General features: G+C 39.5%; 1 protein-coding gene across 3 annotated transcripts in view; it reads right to left on the bottom strand.

The window, feature by feature from the left end:
• Nucleotides 1-20255, bottom strand: part of LOC140733474 (lysophospholipid acyltransferase 2-like) — a 144825-nt gene that overhangs the window by 103272 nt on the left and 21298 nt on the right. For 2 of the 3 annotated variants that reach the window (XM_073056861.1, XM_073056862.1), the window contains exon 2: nucleotides 3822-3967. The exons of the other annotated variant lie outside the window; for it this stretch is intronic. In XM_073056861.1, coding sequence (XP_072912962.1) covers nucleotides 3822-3967 — 146 coding nt within the window. The remainder of the gene's footprint in view (nucleotides 1-3821; nucleotides 3968-20255) is intronic. 3 annotated transcript variants of the gene reach the window in all.

Below are 20255 nucleotides of genomic sequence, written 5' to 3'. Positions count from 1 at the left end.
CGTTCAGCAGAGAGCCAAGAAAACGTCATGGAGCCCTTAGATGGAGCCCAGAGCAGGCCACACCTTCAGCTCAGAGTGGAACAAATGTCATGAAACAGCAAGCAGAACTGGCCTGACCCTCGCCTCTGGTCCCGACACCCTGCCTTTCAATCCACCTGACCCGCCATTTAAATCATCCGAACATCGTCACTAAATCAGCAATATCAGCTTTCCATGGCTGCCCATATCATATCAATCTGCACACACTGCAAAATTATTTCATTTCACTGAATACCCATTATTAAACTAATGGGATATATACTGTATCCACTTATAAATAAATATCACAAAACATTTTATTATTGTCCTGAAAAATGCATGGCAGAAATTGCACAAAGTTGGATTTCTGCAAGTCAGGTCATTTGTAACATGGGGTGCACCTGTACCTACAATTATACAGCTCAGGCATCACACAAATCTTCTAAGCCTCGAGCTCTCAACTTCTCCACGATAAATGGACAACAGGCAGTATGGAAGGTTTTAGTTTAATGCTCAAGTTCACCACCTGTTAGAACAGGATGCAACTACCATGACCGTGTAGAAAAAGTAGGGAAGAACTACAATTTGTTCAACTGCAAAGTGTGTTTCACTTAATAGCACTCAGGACTCTGATGTGAGAACAGAAGCATTTAAGTGATATGTTATGGGACTTGCTTCCGAGTTTCACCTTCCAGGAATATAAAAAGTGCAAGTTGGCCAACAGTTAGTTAATAATTGACTGGCTAATTAGCTCACTAATAGCAGTCAATAAAAAGTAAGTAGGATCAAGCAGAATGGCTATTGTGAGAGGGGGCCAATGTAGGAATGGGGAGATGTGGTTTCATGTGTGTAGTGGCAATTCCAGACCAAACTTGAATCACTGAAGAATGTTCAACAGCATGTAGCAGGGCTTGAATGCTATTACCTCTTACAAAATGAAATCCAGCAACATAGGTGACAAGGCTTTGCTGCCAGATGAGTTCAATGCCTTCTATGCTACCTTGACCATCAAAACTTAAGATCAACTCTCCATGAACTCCCAAAGCCCCATATGACTGTGATTTCAGTCTCTGAGGCCAATGTGAAAGCATCATTCAGGAGGGTGAACCAACGGAAAGCATCTGGCCTAGATGAGATACCTGCCAGAGTACCAAAAATCTGTGCAGATCAACTGGCTGGAGTGCTTACTGAGATCTTTAACCTCTTGCTTTGGCAGCCTGGAGGTACCCATCTACTTCACAAGCAGGTTTCAATTTTACTGGTGCATTTGAAGAACATGGTAACCTGCCTCAATGACTATTGTCCAGTAGCACTTACATCCACTGTGATGAAGTGTTTGAGAGGTTAGTGATGCTACATATCAACTCCTGCCTGAGAAGGAATTTGGATCCACTCCAGTTTGTCTAACAGCACAACAGATCCACAGCACATGATATTTTATTGGCTCTTCACTCAAATCTGGAACATCTGGACAGCAAAGGAGGATACATCAGGATGCTCTTTATCAATTCCAGCAAAACATTCAGTACTATCTTCCCGCATAACTAATTAATAAGCTTCAAGACCTTAGCCTCAATACCTCCCTGTGCTATCGGATCCTCCACTTCCTTGCTTGCAGACCTCAGTAAATTCAGATTGGCAACACCTCCACAATCTCCATCAGCATAGGGGAACCACAAGGAATATGTGCTTAGCCCCTGGTCTACTCGCTTTACAATTGGAGCACATCCCAGCTCCAATGTCATATTCAAGTTTGCTGCCAACACCACTGATGTAGGCCGAATCAAAGGTGGTGATGAGTCAGCAAATAGGAAACAAATTAAAAATGTGGCTAAGTGGTACCACAACAACAAAAACTTCCTCAATGTCAGCAGGACAAAGGAGTGATTATTAACTTCAGAAAGGGAAAACCAGAGGCCCATAAGCCAATCCTCATCAGAGGATCAGAGGACAAGAGGTTCAGCACCTTTAAATTCCGTAGTGTTATCACTTCAGATGACCTGTTCTGGGCCCAACACAGAAGTGCAATTATCAAAAAAGCATGGCAACAACGCTATTTCCTTAGGAGTTTGAGAAGATTCAGCATGACATCTAAAACTTGACAGACTTCTGTAGTTGAGAGTGTACTGACTGTCTGTATCACAGCCTGGTATGGAAACACCAATGCCCTTGAACTATTGAATATTAATCCATCTCAGGCAAAGCCCTCCCCATCTCTGAGCACATCTACATGACAATTGTTACAGGAAAGCAGAATCCATCATCAAAGTCTCCACTATCCAAGACATGCTCGCTTCTCACTTTTTCCATCAGGAATGTGGTACAAGATCCTCAGAACTCATAACTCCAGGTTCAGGAACAGTCATTACCTCTCAACCATCAGGCTCTTGAACCAAAAGGGATAACTTCATTTGCCCTATCACTAAAATGTTCCCACAACTTAGACTCACTTCCAAGGACTCTTCATCTTATTAGTTGTTATTGATTTTTTTTTTCCTTTTTGTATTTGCAGTTTGTTGTCTCTTGTCTTATGTCCATATTGGTGTGGTCTTTCAAAGATTCTATTATATTATTATTCTATTATGAATTTATTGAGTGTGCCTGCATGAAAATTCTTTGAACTTTTGAGTTTATTTCTACGCATGAGGTTTTAAGGTAAGGTGGACACACTCAAGAGTGACTCATACCCTGGGAATCAGTCAAGATGTGATCACTAAGATCACATTTTTTCCCTCCATTCTGATGTTTGGCCTGAACAACAACTGAACCTCTTGACCAGGATTTTATGCGCTGAGTTGTTGCCACAGAATTGGTCGATTAAATACTTGCATTAACGAGCAGATGTACAGGTGGCCTCTTAGTGTAGATCATTTCTTTTGCTCACAAGATTTAAAAGACATGAAATTTTCTTTTGCATACATTCCATATCCAAGAAAACATTTACACACAGGTTCGAGCTGCAAAGTTATAAAAGCTCAGATGTATGGCCTTTCCACATACAGCTATTGAGGCAGCTACAAGCTTCAACACTACAGTAAGCTGCAGCACCTAGACCTGGACCTCAGAATATACCAATCTGCAACAATAGGTTATGTAGTGATCCTTCCACTGCATGTGTAACATGCTTTGAACAGACCAAAGTATTTCTTTCACTGAGATAATATTCCAGCAGCAGGTGTTGCTTGTCTTAACATGTGCTCCAGGGAACAGCCCACAATTACAAAGCCTTGTGTTACACAAGCGTGTGGGAGAAACCTTGATTATGAAAACTGAATTTCTTACAAGACCTGGGGAAGTGAGCAGAAACACCAGAAAGAGACAACGAATGCTATTATGGACAAGTTTTCACCATATCCTAAATTGTAACTGGTGTCCTCTCATAGTTGTACACTCTTATTTGTCAAAAATAGTTGACATAACATGTCAAAAATGCAGGCATTAAATAAATATGAAATCCAATCTTTGTTCATTTGCTCTAGGTAAACTTAATCTCAGAAATCATATTGGGTATCAGAATTAATGAGGAAAGTTACAAAGGTCCTTCTCTGACTAAAAATAGGCATGAGATGCCGAATAGAAATAGGCTGAGGTTGAGGCAAGATGGTGAACAAGTGTTAAGGACAATGAATACTATCCAGCTTCACTTGCTGCTATTTGATGCAAGGTCCAAACTGGCTGTTAACCACCACAAAACCAAAACTAGCACAAGCAATCAAAATGGAGAGGGGTAGGGTGGGCTTGTAAATTCTACTTTCTCTTCAGGGGCATCATATTGAAATTCTTAAGTTTAAGGCAATACTTACCATCCAAAGCAGAACACTGCAAGATAAAGTCCCAGAAGTGTAGCAACAGCATGCCTGACAAAGCTGCTTGTTTTACTTGGGTGAAGATAAAGTCGAAACCACACACTTGCTAGCAGAGCAAACAACTGACATACTACAAAATTCACCTAGAAAGAGAAAACGTAGATTGTATAATACTATGCATATTAAAATCAGAATTAAATGTGGAATTAAAAATAACTTTAAATATGCTGCTATTAATTGTACTTGCAACTGATTCCACTGACTTAAATGAAAGTTCCCAAAACAATGACTATTAGATATCTTGAGGAAGCTGAAGGATATCAGATTTATTTTTTTCTTGCCTTTATTTAATGTGTAGCTATGGAAAATATTTTAGCAATGACATGCTTGATTTGACACAAACCTGCAAACATGTTTTTAAAGCTAAATGGGTCCCCACAAAGAATTTTTAAAAATTAATAGAGGGGGAGGGGAAAAAAGAAAAAAAATTGGCACCAACAGCATTCCAGGAAGACTAATTTTGCAGTGAACTTTTAAGGCTGTTAGAGTGACTCTCTACAGGAACTTAAAGCAATTTACAAACACAATAAACAAGTCTCCTGACTAGATTCACCTATATCACATTTTGATTAAATTCTCAAATCAACATTTCTGTTTACCCTCAGAATGATTAATTTAGATATCATTTATTGGCATCTAGATTGTGGACATGGACAAGCAATTTTTCTTGAGCATTAGTTATCACACAGAGTGCTGTGAGGTATGGAAGCTGGGGGTGGGGGAGAAATCAAGCAGCAAACATAACTCACACTCGTACGGTTTATATTACTAAATAATTACTTTAGTTCCATATCGTATCCAGGTACTCTACTGCCTGAACTAAATCCAAAATACAAAACGATAAAAAGGTTTCAATGCTCAATTCTGCCAGTCTCACAACAAAGAATGCACTGATCCAAAAGTTTTTTCTGCCCTCACTTCAATGATTACTAACAACAGAATACAAACATTTAGAGTCTGAGGGAAAACCCAAGATTCCTTGCTCTTTATAAACCTTTTGCCTAGTTCCTAGATGACCTGGAGTTCAAAATACATCTTGTAGTGCTGAGCTCAACTGAACGAATAATTCAGATTGATTTCCTCTCAGTGTGATATAAAATTCTTCTGTCTGTAACTGCAGTAGTTTTGCTGTGATCTGGCTCTATGTCCATACAGTGGAAAAGTGACTCTGGAACCGATAATTGGAAAATTTAACAGTAGAGTGTTTCCAATGGCAATTATACACATTAACCTGATTGTATATCTGACTGTACATACATGCATACAAAACAATTATGTATATAATCTTAATGTTTGGGCAATATCCTCCCACATTTTCCTTCCTTATTGCTTGTACATAGCAACAGAGATGCAACATAAAAATACTTATTCCCTTATGTTATGAGATGGATCTTAGAAATAAAATTTTAATTCTAAATCTAGTTTTATATCTCTGGTTTCAAGCAATATCCTGCAGCCAATTCAATATCTACCTTAAAAAGAACTTATCTGCTCTATATTCCTGCAACAATGGCAACAGTCTACACCACCAGGATGTGTAATTTCTTATGCAAACAAAAGTTTTGAATCTGTTGGTGCCCCCAAATCCCATGTCTTACACTCACCCAATATTTTACCAGTAACTGGGCAAAACTTCTTCTATACAAATTATTAATTCCACTCATGATTGTAGACTTTGCCAGAAGATCAGCTATCATCTCCCCTCTCCAAAACACCCATCCACGTGTAAACAAAGTCTTTTCTACCCAAGATCTTATTGTAGATGACTGCATGAACATAACCTTGACGCTAATCAGGCTGATGGTCAATATCTTGCCCTAAAATGGAATCTCCCTTATCATATTTTTGCACTGGTAGTTCTACCATAGTGACAATGTGATCCTTATCAACAACTTACAGGTTATTCTATCGTTCTACTGCTTTGCTAATTTGACCTCCTTCAAACATCTTTCAACCAAACTTGAGCATCCATCTTGGTCTTTCCACTAATGCACCATCACCGCTTTTCAGGCTTGGCCTCTACACTGGCTCTACTCTACTCTCACTATCATTGTTGATTTAGACTTCAATTTCTCTTGCCAGCTCTAAATTCTGCAACACACAACTGCCCTTAATCTATCCCCCCCCCAAATAAAATGTCTCAAGTCATATTAATTGGCCTCGTCACCTCACAATGTACAGGCAATCCCCAGTTTATGACAGGTTCTGCCCTGAGAACTGTTCTCAAGTTGGAGATAAATAAAAAGTGCCTGGGGGAGGGTCACAGAAACAGCTTGTAATCCAGGATGGACCAGTAATCTGTTTAAATCTCTAATCACTTTCTTCTAATGATCTCCAGTTAAAGCCTCTTTCACCTCCTTGCCCTGCGTCCTTCTTTTTCCATCCAGCACGAATCCCTTGGAAATGCAAAAAAAACTTAAAATGGGCACTCTCAAACTCCTCTCCAGCCTGCACATCTGTCCTCGTTTCCTGGGCCTCCAAGTAATGTTACCACAGATGTTACCTTCCCATCCCGCTTTTGAGAGGAACCATTTCTACTGAGATGCTTCGGTTCACCGTTCCAACTCCACCAAAGCCTCCACTGCTTCTGACTGCAGCTTCCAGTAGAACTGCGGATGCAGCAAAAGCTCCTCGATTCAAACCAATTAGGGACTTTTACCACTTCTGTAAACACCACCTCCCCATAGCTTAAGGCCTCTATTATTTTCTCCATTACTTCCCAATCCTGCATCCCACCAACCTAAATAATGGGTATTTTTCACAGCACAGATACTATCTGTAATATAGTATTCAACGTCTGAAATAGGAATGTTGCCAGGTCTGGATGTTTAAGTCAGAATGTGAAAGGAAGTTGTGGAAACAAATTCATGGGCACACTTAACAATTGGATAGGAGTATAAAGTGTTTCTCCTCTACCCAGAGGGTCACCTCATCAAAGCACAAGAGGTGGCCATGGACTTGCATGCCAGAACAGGAATGGCAATTGGAACTAAAATGTCATCGGGAAGTTCCACTTTCGACAAATGGAGCAGAGATGCTTGATGAAGCGGTCCTCCAACTTACAACAGGTCTCACCAATGTAGAGGAGGCCTCATCGGGAGCAGCAGACACAAAAGTCAAGCCCAGCAGATTCACAAGTGAAATGTTGCCTCACCTGGCACAACTGTTTTGGGCCCTGAATGGAGGTGACAGAGGAGGCGAATGCCGACAAGCACTTTGGCTGCTTGCATGGATGAGTGCCAGGAAATAGATTAGTGGGGAGGAACGAATGGACAAGTGAATCATGGAGGCAGCAATCCCTGCATAAAACAGGAAGTATGGGGAGGGTGGAGGGAAAGGCATGTTTCGTGGTAGGATCCCTTTGGCAATGGTGGAAACTGAGTGTTGGCTGTGGAGGCTCATGGGGTGGCAGGTAAGGCCAAGAGGAACTCTATCACTATTAAGACAGCAGGAAGAAAGTGATCTCGGTTGTCCAGAAAATGGAGAGATGCAGGTGAAAGCACCATCAATGCTGGAGGAAGGGATGCCCTGTTTTTTTGAAGAGGGAAGAACCCTCCTTTGTCCTGGAAAGGAAAGCTTTATCCTGGGAACAAATGCAGCAGAGATGAAGGAACTGAGAAAAGAGAAGAGCATTTTTACAGGAGAGAGAGTGGGAAAGGGTAGACAAGATGGCCGTGGAAATTGGTAGAAGATGTCAGTAGATGGTTTGTGTCCAGAGATGGAGACAGAGAGATCAAGAAGGGGGTGGGAGGTGTCAGAAATAGATCAAGAGAATTTTAAGGGCAGGTTGAAGTTGGAGACTAAATTGATGAAATTGGCAAGTTCAGCATGAGTGCACGAAGCCACAACAATGCAGTTGTCACTGTTAGAGAAAGAGTCGGGGAGCATGACTGGGGAAGGCTTGGAACATACATTGTTCTATGTAGCCAATAAAAAGGCAGTCATAGCTGGGGCCTCATGTGGGTGCCCATGACTACACCAAGTATGGAAAAATTGGAAAGAGCCAAAGGAGAAATTGTTGAGAGAAAATATGAACAGCCTGCTTCAAGGCCAACTGTTGAAAGTTTGAATCCAAATCAACCTGCGTATGAACGCACATTAAATTTGACACAGGACAAGAGATATTCTGACTCTATTTTATAGTAACAAACTTCACAACCTTGCATTAATTATACTTTAGCATCATCATCATCCCTTACCCTTATATTAGGAATGCAAGCTTATTTCCAGCTAGCAGTTATGCAAGACACAAGCTCATAGAAATACAGCAATATTCTTCAACCTTGTTAGGAGGCAAAATGAAAAATTCTCCAGCAACAACCTCCTTAAACGTTAATCAATCAATGTTTATTTCACATGAAACATGAAAAGCTGCTGCCTGACAGCTCCAGTAATCAGAGATCAATTTTAACCTCCATAATATCTGTGACCACATGGGGTTCTTCCAAGGCCTCCAATTTCTGCCCACATCTCAAGAATGTGCAAATTGCAAAGTTAATTGGTCACTGTGTGTAATTAAGTGATAACATTTGAGGGGTGTTGATGGAAATATGGAACAAATAAAGTGCAATTAGTGTAGGTGTGCAAATGGGTGTTTGATAATTATAATTGATGCAAATCCATTGGGCCACGGGACCTGTTTCTATGTTGTATGATCCTTATGTATACGAGTGAATGCAGTTTTCTAATTAAGCATTGGCCAGTATAGCTTACAGCAAAATCATGCAAATTTACTTCTACTGGAGGCCAAATTCATTATTTGCCCAAAAATATTCTCCATGGCTATCCATGTGCCTATCTAACAGCCTTTTAATTGTCCCTATTGAATCAACCTCTAAAACCATCACAGTAGTACATTCCAGTCACTGACAACGCTGAAAAACCTACCTGGCATCTCCCCTAAACTTTCATCCACCCACCTATCTAGCATATAGTAGCCTATACTCTGGTGCAGCAAAAGGTTTAGACTCTACATAATCCTAGGTGGAGCATTTGAAGTGAAGACAAACATCCTGGACACATACATAGTCAGACCCCAAGAAGCCCATTTCTACCACAACAGTCCAACTCTACCCCTGCCTCAGCTCAACTTCTATTAAAGCTCTATGTCTTTGTCCCCTCCAGACTTGACTGTTCTGTGCCTTTTTCTGGTGAGCCTACATCCTATACTCTGCAAATGTTTGAGAACACCAAAATCTAGCCTTCTCCAAGTCAGCCCAGAGATCCATGCCTTTCTCCAGGCTTCATGAGAGTCCAAATTTCAATGGATTTGATACTGCCAATCTAGCTGCTCTAGTGAACAAGGTGCTCCAAAAGCTTCTGCCTCCCCTTCTTCATTTAGGCCAAGCTTAGTCATATGTCCTAATATCTTTGTTTGCTTTGTCAAATTTAATTTCATAATATCCACCTGAAGTGCCTAGGGGCATTATTACAATAGCACGGCAATACATTACAAAAATGTGTTGCTGTTCATCCAGATTCTTTCATTCCTTATTCTTTTCCTTTCTTACCACTGTACCCAAAGCAATAATTACATGGAAAGACCTCAAAAAGAACTTGTCAGCTGGATTTTGTTGATAATGCCTTACATGTCAGAACATCATACAGACAAGAAAATATAATGAAAATTTACAAAAATACAAAAGCTAAAAGTCTGAAATAAAATGCTGGAAACATTCAACAGGTAAAGCACAGTTGATGTTTCAAGTCCAACTCAATGCCAGGGCTGTGTCAGAGTACAAGTTGGTTGTAAGTATTGCACAAGAACATATTGGCTGTTATCCATTACAAATTCCACATTAAATTGTTCAAGAAACACACACATACACCTCACAGCAATTCAATGTTCAAATGATGGTAGTGCTCTTGGATAGTTTGTTGGGTTAGTTTTATTTCTTCGCTCTCTGCTAACAGCAAAGGAGAAACAACTTAACAAGGCCAAAGATAACACAAGTTGGCAGTGTAGTGAATGGTATCAAATCATCAGAATTTGTCACTGATATAAATTGCAATTTTTTTTAATTTCACGGCAGCAGCATGACTACAAGTTCCAATAGTGAGGCTCCTACACCTCCTCCCTCATGGTAGTAATAAGAGGAGAACAGTTTCTTCAGGACCCAATTTCCCTCAGGATCAATAAAGTACGTCTATCTGTCTGTCCTTGATGGTAAAGGTCCTTAATTTTATGGATGTCACCTTCCTGAGGCACCGCCTTTGTAAGATGTCCTCAGTGGTGGAAAGACTAGTACCTGTGATGGAACTGATGAGTCTACAACCCTCGGAAACCCCCTATGATCCTCCGCATTGCTGCATCCATACCAGACCATGATGCAAACTCTTAATGAAGAATAGCGACTGGTATAACTTCACCGTGACTGCATCAATTTGTTGAGCCTAGGATGGATCCTCTGAGATGTTGAGGCCCAGGAACTTGAAACTACTCATTCTGTCCACTGCTGACCCCTTAAGTAAGGATTGATGTGTGTTCTCCCAACTTTCCCTTCCTGAAATTCACCATCAATTTCTTGGTCTTACAGATGTTGAGTGGAAATCTACTTTGCAACACCATTTGATCCGTAATCTATTTCGCTCCTGTACACCTCCTTGTCACCAGTGGAGATTCTGCAAGTGGTGTCATCAGCAAATTCATAAATGGTGTTTGATCAGTGCCTACTAAACACAGTCATGAATGTACAGAGAGTGGAGCAGTCAGCTGAGCATGTGTCCTTGAGGTGTGTCGATGTTGATTGTCGGCAAGGAAGAATTTGTTGGGCATCAGAACTTTTTCTTCACTTTAAACAAAGACTTGCTTAACACTTCAGGATTTTAATAAGGTTATTTGCATTCTGAATCCCTGTCACCCAGGAAATATGCATGCAAACTCATAAGATACATTTTACATGCTGCACTGTTGCACATCTAGTTCTTTACTTAGCACAAGTAGTCTAAATAAATAAAGGGATACATAAAGCTATCATCTTCAATCCTCCCCTCAAATTGATGGGCAAGTTTGCAATGGCAAGCAGATGCGGTAGCAGATGAATGCTGTCAATGCAATGCACTACCAGGTTTTCACATGGAGAGCAAGTGTGTGCATAACTTAAATAGTAAAAAAACCTTTGGATTTTATGCTCCTTTTATCAATAATCTGTCAACCATTTTAGCCCATCTGAAAAATCAACCCCATTTCTCCTTCAGCAGACACTGCCCATCGTTTTGAGTCTTCTGGTCTTTTAACATCTTATTCCCAAGTCTTGAAGATCTTTGATTTTTACTTTGTCCTTTTACCAAAAACTATATAAATTACTATTCCAACTACTAGATTCTAGCATCAAGATTGCAAAATGTTAAGATTTGGCTACTGTGGTTTTCTAGTTTGTGGGTTCAGCCCAGTTCATCATGGGTAAAACCCTCCAAACCATTGAACTCATGTACAGGAAACATTGCTGTAGGAAAGCACCATCCATATCAAGGATCTCCACCACCCAACCGTGCTCTTTTCTTGCTGGTGCCATCGGGTAGAAGTTACAGGCGCCTCAGGAACTCCACCACCAGGTTCAAGAATTGTTAATACTCCTCAACCACCACACTCTTGAACAAAAGGGGATAACTATACTCATTTAACGACTCTTTTCTCTTGTCATTTCATGCTTAATATTTATTGCTATTTATTCACATCTATATTTGCACAATTTGTTTACTGTTTACAGTTTACAGATCCTGCTTAGTTACTATTCTACAGATTTACTAAGTATGCCCACAGAAAAAGAATTTCAGGGTTGTACGTGGTACGCATGTACTCTGAGGGTAAATTTTACTTTGACATTTATAAGAGTTTAATGTATCCTGCCTTGTTAAAAGTTGAGTGAAATTCCAGTTCATTTAACATTTTAAATTAACATTTGAATACAGGAAGTTCAGATCCAAAACTTACTCTTTCTGAATTCAGTAATTTCAGATAATCACTATTTCTCACATTTTATCTCACATTAAGAGTTTTTTCTGTCCATTCTTGTATTTTCAGATCTTATTTGTTTTTTCCTTTGTCTTACAGGATTTGGATTATAGCTTTGAATTGTCTTGGATGTTGTTAAGTCCTCAAATCCAAAACTAGTTAGTCTGGTTCTTCAGTTTCAGCCAAGTTCTAATTTCTGACTCTAGTTTCATGATTCTTAAAAGAAATAATATTTCTTCAAAGGTTCATTTACTATCATAATATACAACTCTGAAATTCTTCAGAGTTTCAATCATCACAATCATCTAACCTCAAATCCCCCCTCCCTGCACGCATAAAAAAAATTGGGTGAAAAACACCAAATATAAAAAAAAGTTCTAAGACTGAAATAAAAGAAGTCCAAAATCCAAAACGCAGAAAACCTGGGTAACATTCTCCGGGCACAATGGCAGCCTCTCCCCTCTCTGGCAGCAGAGCGATTCCACAAGTGCTCACCTTCAGCATTTGCCTCCATGTTTCAATCTCCCTTGTTGCGTTAATCGGCAAACAAAGGAAGCTTCAATCAGTGAAATGGTGTCAAACATCAGCTCAACTCCTGTCCCGCATCCTTCTTGCTACAAGGTTTGCACACGCTGCCCGTCTCCTGAAATCCTCTCAGAAACTGCAGAGCACTGAAACACCCAAATGACCTTCAAACTGCAAATTACAGGCTCCAACATTCAAGATGAAAAACAAATGTGAAAGACATAAAATCAGTGAAATATATGGTTTCATGGTCTATGCAGAAGATGTCGACCGTGAGAGCTTTGTTCACAGGTGCCATGTTGACCGAAAGGTGCTGATGGTTGTTCATTTGGGGCATTCCAATGTTTCCCATAACCAAACTACCTCAGCAGCACCCCACAGAGATCTTACAGTATTTCCTCTTACTCCTACCCAGAGCAAAATACGAAGTAGTTAAAGATCCCAGAAATGTTGACTACAGATTTCCAAGTAGATCTGACCTATAATTAGCTTTATCCCAAACAGGAAAACTAAAGCTGTACTTTTATTTTGATGACTTCTCAATCTACCTGTGAAGTAAAAGCATCTTAATAAGTTTCCAATCTCATCCTTCAGTATTTCTGCCCTTCTACTCTCCTCCTGACTCACTCAATTTGTTCACACTCTACAGCTTTCCTCTGTTCCTCCTGTAACATTCTCTGAATCAGATCATCAACGCACTTCTAACACCAAATACTGCACCCCATCAGAAAGCAAAATGCTGCATATGCTGGAAATATGAAATAGTGCCCAACTCTATACTTTGGCTTCTTACCATGACACACAATGTCCAGAGAACTTTTCATTATCATCCCTCTCGACATCCTGCAAATGTCCATTCAAAATGAGGCACAACATTCCATTTTGCAAATATATGAAGTTTTACCAAGGGAAAAGGGAAACTTATTCAGGATATCATTCTAAATAAATAATTTGAATAACCTCCAAGAGTAATGAAATCAAAATACTACGGTTACGGATTCTGAACTAAAACAGATACATGTTCAAATACACAGTGGGGTAATACCCAGAGAGCTGAGCATTTTATGTAATTTCACTGGTAGCTTTATATTGATGAAGGTGCCATGCAATAGACAATATGGAACTAAAGCTCCTGGTGATTATTTTGCGAAATGAAATCTGTAATTTTAATGCACATTGCTGTCATTATTGATCAAGAGTACACAATTTCTATACTACTTCCCCTTTACACAACCCTGTAATTAGTTAATAAAATTTTGTTAAACATTGCTAAGCTTCCATAGCATTCTCAAACAAAACTGTACCCTATTGCAGGTGCTAGAAATCTTAAATAGAAGATACATGCAACACCTTCCCTTTCATCTCTGCCCTTCCTGTTGTCTAGATACTTCCCCTCACCACAGGTAAAGCAGCAAAATACCTGTAATTCTTCCAGGTTGAAGTTGAGTCACAAACAACTTGGTTCATGTCTATAAAGCAGGAAGAATTTTACATCTGAAGCTTATGGAAGACACCTCTCCATCAACTAGTAGCCAGTCAGATGTACTGCATGCAGGAAGTCTTGTTGATAAATATAGGAAATACATTTCCAACCACTCCCCACACCCACAACCCAGGAGGAGAAAACCCACCAGCGGCAACTGTCATTTCACCTTCCCAAAGATTATGGTGTTCCACATTTTCCCCATTACAGCTGACTTTTCCACAACTTCTTGTCAATGACACAACTATTCTTCTACTCACACTCCCTTCACTCTGTGCACTCACTGAGATTGGTAAACAGATTCAGCATCTCCTCTCCTGGTGGATAACTATCCCATTCCTACTTTATCAAAATATTCCAAGTGTCCCATCTAATATTTCCATGGATTCTCAGGTCCATATGCATCATCTCTTCCCCAGTCTTTACCATAATTCTACTCCAGCTTCATCATAAGTCATATCTTGATATTAGTTAGGATGCTTCACAGAATGCAAACACAAAGAAGTAAATTTATGCATAAAATAAAACAAAAATAGTCAAGTTTCAAGTAACCTATTGAAATCTACAACACACAATACATTATAGATTCCCAGCTTTGAATCAATCGTGCCTCAAAACTAGTTTTCTGAAACAAATATGACATAATAATAACACAACCGTAACCATTTCGACACGTTTTTTTTTTACAAGGATTTGAGAAACTGAGTACCTCCCACTTTACATACTTGTACATACTTGTTTCAGCAACGTTGACTAAAGAACAATTGGTTCCAAGTTTAATTTTTAAACCATTTTTCCTTTAAATGGCTGATTTAAAATCACAGAAAGAACATCAAACCAAAGCAGTGGACAATTTAAGATCCTAGCGTGCAGGATGACCTTGGACAGCAACTTCTCAGCTACTGGCATACAGCAACAAGAGAGAGGGGAAAGAAAGTAGCCTTTTAAATTATATAAAGGGAGGGCAAGGGAGGTGGATCAGAAGTGGAGAGAGTGAGCAATTTCAGGTTCCTGGGTGTCACCATCTCTGAGGATCTAACCTGGACCCAACATATCAAGGCACCAATAAAGGTGGCAACACGGTGGCTATATTTCATTAAGAGTTTGAAGAGACTTGATATGTCACAAAAAACATTTGCAAATTTCTAAAGATGTACCAAGGAGAGCATTCTAACTGGCTGCAATGGAGTCTGCTCAAAGTAAGTTGCAGGGATTTGTAAAATTAGTCAGTTCCGTCATGGGCACTAGTCTCCATTGTATCCAGGGCATCTTCAAGGAGCAGTGCCTCAAAACAGGTAACATCCATCATTAAGGACACCCTACCCAGGTCATTCCCTCTCATCATTGTTACCATAGGGAAGGAGGTACAGAAGCATGAATGATTCAGAAACAGCTTTTTTGCCTCTGCCATCCAATTTCTGAATGGACATTGAACCCATGAACACTACCTCACTACCATTTTATTTCTTTTTATTTTGCACTACTTATTTTACTATTATATATTTCACATATACTATAATTCAGATTTTTTTCTGTGTTACATTTTGCATTCTACTGCTGCTGCAAAGATAACAAATTTCACAGCATTTGTCTGTGATATTAAACATGATTCTGATTCTGGATTCAGGTGAGGAAGGGTGAGGAGCAGATGGAGGAGGGATGCATGGACATTTACAATGTTTGAGACTACGATAAAAATTAGTGACACTTCAGCAAATGACACTTTTCCAAACAAAAAATCTTTAAACCCAACAGTTAAATTTCAACTTAGAACACCGTAAGAACTAAAGTTAGATCTTTTAAAGTTGATCTTTTACTAAAAGCAAGTTGCAGCTCACCTCCCAATCCAATTAAACTTAAGCAGAGTTCAACAGTCAGTACACAAAAGTAAACAAAAGTCTTCAACATTCATTATTGACATAATAATGGTTAAAATAACAAAGCTCTGCAAAGGAGAACTTTTTCTTGTGGATTGCTTCAGAAGGAATCTAACATTTATCGGATTCTTAATGTTACTGTTTGTAGATCACTATCAATTAAGACATTTTAATTCTCCATCCCCTCTCTATTCCTACTACAATTGGTTTGGCCTCAGCCTCCACCACTGCTAAAGTGAAGCCTACACAAGAGGTACAGCACCTCATATCCCATCTGGACGGTCTACAATCCAATGGTGTGAACACTGAATTCTCCAATTTCAGATTACCTGGGCCCCCTGCCTATTTCTCTATGTTCTATTTACCCAATTTCTCCTACACCCATTCCAACATTCTATTTATTTCCCCTCCTCCATCTACTCATCACCCACAATGCCCACTCAAACTAGAACCTCTCCTCCACACCATTCCTATCTGTCTACTCCTTCTTTCCAATTTGATTCTATTCCCTTTCCCTTTCCTTTCATATTCCATCTTCTGCCATCCTATGTAGCCTTCATCTATCACCTCACAGACTCTCACTATTTCCACACTTCCCTCCTCCATCCGCCCCTCATCCTTCCTCACCCGGATTCATCCATCTCCTTCCCCTCACAGGCCACTTCTCCTCTATTCCTTCGGTCTTGGGGAAGGGTCTCGACCTGAAACGTTGACTGTCCATTTACCTCTACAGATGCTGCCTGATCCACTGAGTTCCTTCAACAGTTTGTTTCTTTCAGCATCTGCCATCTCTTGTGTCTCTGCTATATTTGTTAGTCAAAAAGACTAATGTTCATACTGAAAGATAACTATGATCGTTGTAAAAAAAAAAGCTGCTGTTGTGGGGTGTACATTTCTGCATCTCCCTGCTTTCAGTAAAAGGTTGCTCTCAGCAATGCTAAAATTAATGTTGATAACGATATGCAGGAAAACTATTACACTCCATCACGTTCACAAGGTTGTGGGAAAAACACCTTTCCCTGAAAATGTATGTTCTCTTCTGAAATGATACATTTTTATATCAAACAAAAAAAAACAATGTTTATTAAGCTCTTCAAAGTGCTCACTGCAAAATAATGTGGTTCAAAGCAGAATCAACCAGCTTGAATTCTCTTTTGTTAAAATGCAATTGAGTTAAACTAAAGTCATTTGTTTGTCTCTTTTAAAGCCCAATGAGATTTTAAAATATACAACAAAAGGCTGATAATCCAGCACCCTTGTGTGCCAGATTGTCAGATTTTCTGGACTATTGATATTTAACTTCTATTAATACACCAATATGTTTTTACTTCCTTTTTTCCACCCCTCCTCCAAAATTTTATACAGCAGTATAATAAATTTTCCAGTGGTTCAAGTGAGTTTAAAGGGTGAAGCAGGCCTCCAGAAAAGCATAGAAACCAGAGCCAGATGAGACAGATACTAAACCAGTATTTCAAATAGCACAGAGGCAGATTATTAGAGTTTTACTGTTATGCAATTTGTATTTCTACAAGTACAACCCACTTGCATTAAAACGGTTGCATTTAAAACAATTCTACTGTCCATTATTAACATTAGTCTCATTCACCAATGCTTTGTCCAAATCACAGTTTGTATATTCCAGTTAATTGGATCATCAATTAATCAGAGCCACCACTTCTTTGGGACAAATCTTAAAAGATCAGAAACTAAATGAGAGAATTGGCAAGATTTTTTTTCATCTATTTAGGACACTTTGCCCCTTAATTGGGACAGGAGACTTGCTATCCAGGTTCTAAATAGCATCAGTCACGTGCACTTGTGTGGCTATTAGATGCTACGCTGTGCTTAGAGTGAACAGTTTTTTTAAAAAATAGCATCAGTTGCATGTGTTTGTTTTCAAAAAGCAGTGATTTATGTCACAGATAGTTGACAAGAAATAAGTAGAGAGACAATTCCGAGCTCACTGCTTTGCACTCTGTGGTTTCAAACATTCAGGCTTGGAATGCCAGAAACAGCCAGGAATGATAATTAAATAATTTACTTCAACAAGTTAGGAATTACAAAGAATTTGAATGTACTGACAATCATCTTTGATGTTACAGTGAAAAGATTTGAAGGATGTAATCATCAATAGCATTGTGTGAAGGAAGTCCATTATCTGCACTAGGTGTCTGTGCTGATTTTGTTCATTTGCAGTCAATCAAAAGAACACAGCAGCATTGAATTCCTTTGTTAATAAGTTGATAGGAACTAATACAGTTTTATGATACTGTAGTGAATGGTAGTATTCTAATGGAATTCCTGACTAAGCACTAAAGACCTGTGCTGATCAACTGACTGGAGTGTTCACTGAGATGTATAACCTTGAGGTCATAGATCTCAGAGGCTGATGATAAAAACATATCAGCTTCTGCTTGAAAAGTGACTTGGATCCACTCCAATTTGCCTACCAGCACAAGAGATCCACAGCAGGTGGCATTTCACTGGCTCTTCACTCAACTCTGGAACATTTTGACAGCAAAGACGCATACATCCGGATGCTCTTTATCGATTATAGATTGGCATTCAATACTATAATTTATCAATAAGTTTCAAGACCTTAGTCTCAATAGTACCTTGTGAAAATGGATCCATGATTTCCTCATTTGCAGACCCCAGTCATTTTGGATTGGCAATAACATCTCAACAATCTCTCTCAGCACAAGTGCACCCCAAAGTTATGTGCTTAGCCCCCTTCTCTACTGGCTTTGCACTCTTGGCTCCGTGGCTAAGCACAGCTCCAATGCTGCAATCAAGTTTGCTGCCAACACAAATGGTGCAGACCGAATCAAAAGGTGGTGATGAATCAGAATATAGGAGGAAAATTGAAAATCTGGCTGAGTGCTGCCACAACAACTTCTTACTCAAAGTCAGCAAGACCCAGGAAGTGATTATTGACTTCAGGAGGAGAAAACCAGAGGTCCATGAGCCAGTCCTCATCAGAGAAACACGTGGAGAGAGTCAATTATATAGAAAGCATGGCAGCACCCCTACTTCCTTAGGAACTTATAAAGATTCAGCATGACATCTAAAACTTTGACAAACTTCTACAAATGTGTGGTGAAGAATGACTGGCTGCATCAAAGCCTGTAATGGAAACATCAGTGCCCTTGAATGGAACATCCTATCAAACTCGCACGCACACACCCTCCCCCCCCAATGTTCTCTTTTTCTTGCTGCGATCATGAAGAAAAGTAAAGGAGCTCCAGGACCCACACCATCAAGTTCAAGAACAGTTATTACACCTCAATCATCAGGCTCTTGAACCAGAGGGGATAACTTCACTTGCCCCATCACCGAACTATTCCCACAATCAAGGACTCTTCATCTCATGTTCTTTATATTTATTATGTATTATTATTACTTCTGATTTATTTTTGTATTTGTACTATTTGTTGTCTTTTGCACACTGGTTGTCCACCCCATTGGGTGTAGTCTTTCAGTGATTCTATTACGGTTATTGGATTTATTGAATACACACACAAGAAAATGAATCTCAGGGTTGTATATGGTGACATATGTACTTTGATAATAAATTTACTTTGTACTTTAATTTGTTCTGTATTTAATTTAAATAATCTATTTTTCAGTTTGTCTTTTTTTAAAATACCTTTTTAAACCATTTCTATGAAATTTCAGCTAATTGGGGCAGCTGTAAAACTAGGCCAAAAGGTACTAGTCTTGATATGTCCCAATTAACCAGAATCCACTGTATTAAGTTTACTTAGCACTGACACAATTTGACTCTTTAAATAAAAAAATCTACTTTCCACTCAAAGGAAAATTGTAAATCATTGCAATAATGGAAAATGCATAGGCTTGATATCTCTGGGAGTGCAGGTCATTACTACTGGTTTCCCTTCTCTTCCATTCCTAATATTGAGGAAATAATGTTCCCTTAATAACCCAATTTCCTCACTCCCCAGCAGATGAAAAATATTCCTTTCTGTGCTTGTGGTACACGTGGACAAATCACTTACCTACAGATGAAATTACAACTTAACACAGCCCTCCTGTAAGATGGTGGCACACTTAGTCATGGTGGCCTCTCTGGGTCCAACCAATGGTGTAATTGTTGTATCCTTTACATTTTTCTTATGATTGCAACATACTGCTGGATATTAAGAACACCAAGTACTGCAGTCTTTCTCACTAGTGAGTTGCTGGATAGCAGTGGAGATGCACAGCATGGGCTTGAGCACTGTATTGTCGTCTGCTACAGCCACCTAAGAAGGTGGTGTTGGAGATGGTGCCTGGTCCAACAAATGGTGCAAATAATTGTCTTGGACATTTTTGCTGTGATTGCAAGGCACTGTTGGACATTGATAATCCAGAATGCTGCAAGTCTCGTTTATTGGAAAGACCAACTGCAGGGGAGCTGCATGACCTCAGTTGTTGCACAAACGAGGACCTCATGCTGCAGCATCACCCAGGGAAGGAGACGCTGGAGGTGGTGTGTGAGAGAGCAGAGTTGTGGCAGGAACTCTGGAGTC

This window comes from Hemitrygon akajei, chromosome 9, assembly GCF_048418815.1.
Source record: "Hemitrygon akajei chromosome 9, sHemAka1.3, whole genome shotgun sequence".
Lineage (NCBI taxonomy): Eukaryota > Metazoa > Chordata > Chondrichthyes > Myliobatiformes > Dasyatidae > Hemitrygon > Hemitrygon akajei.
This window is presented reverse-complemented; position numbering and strand designations above follow the sequence as displayed.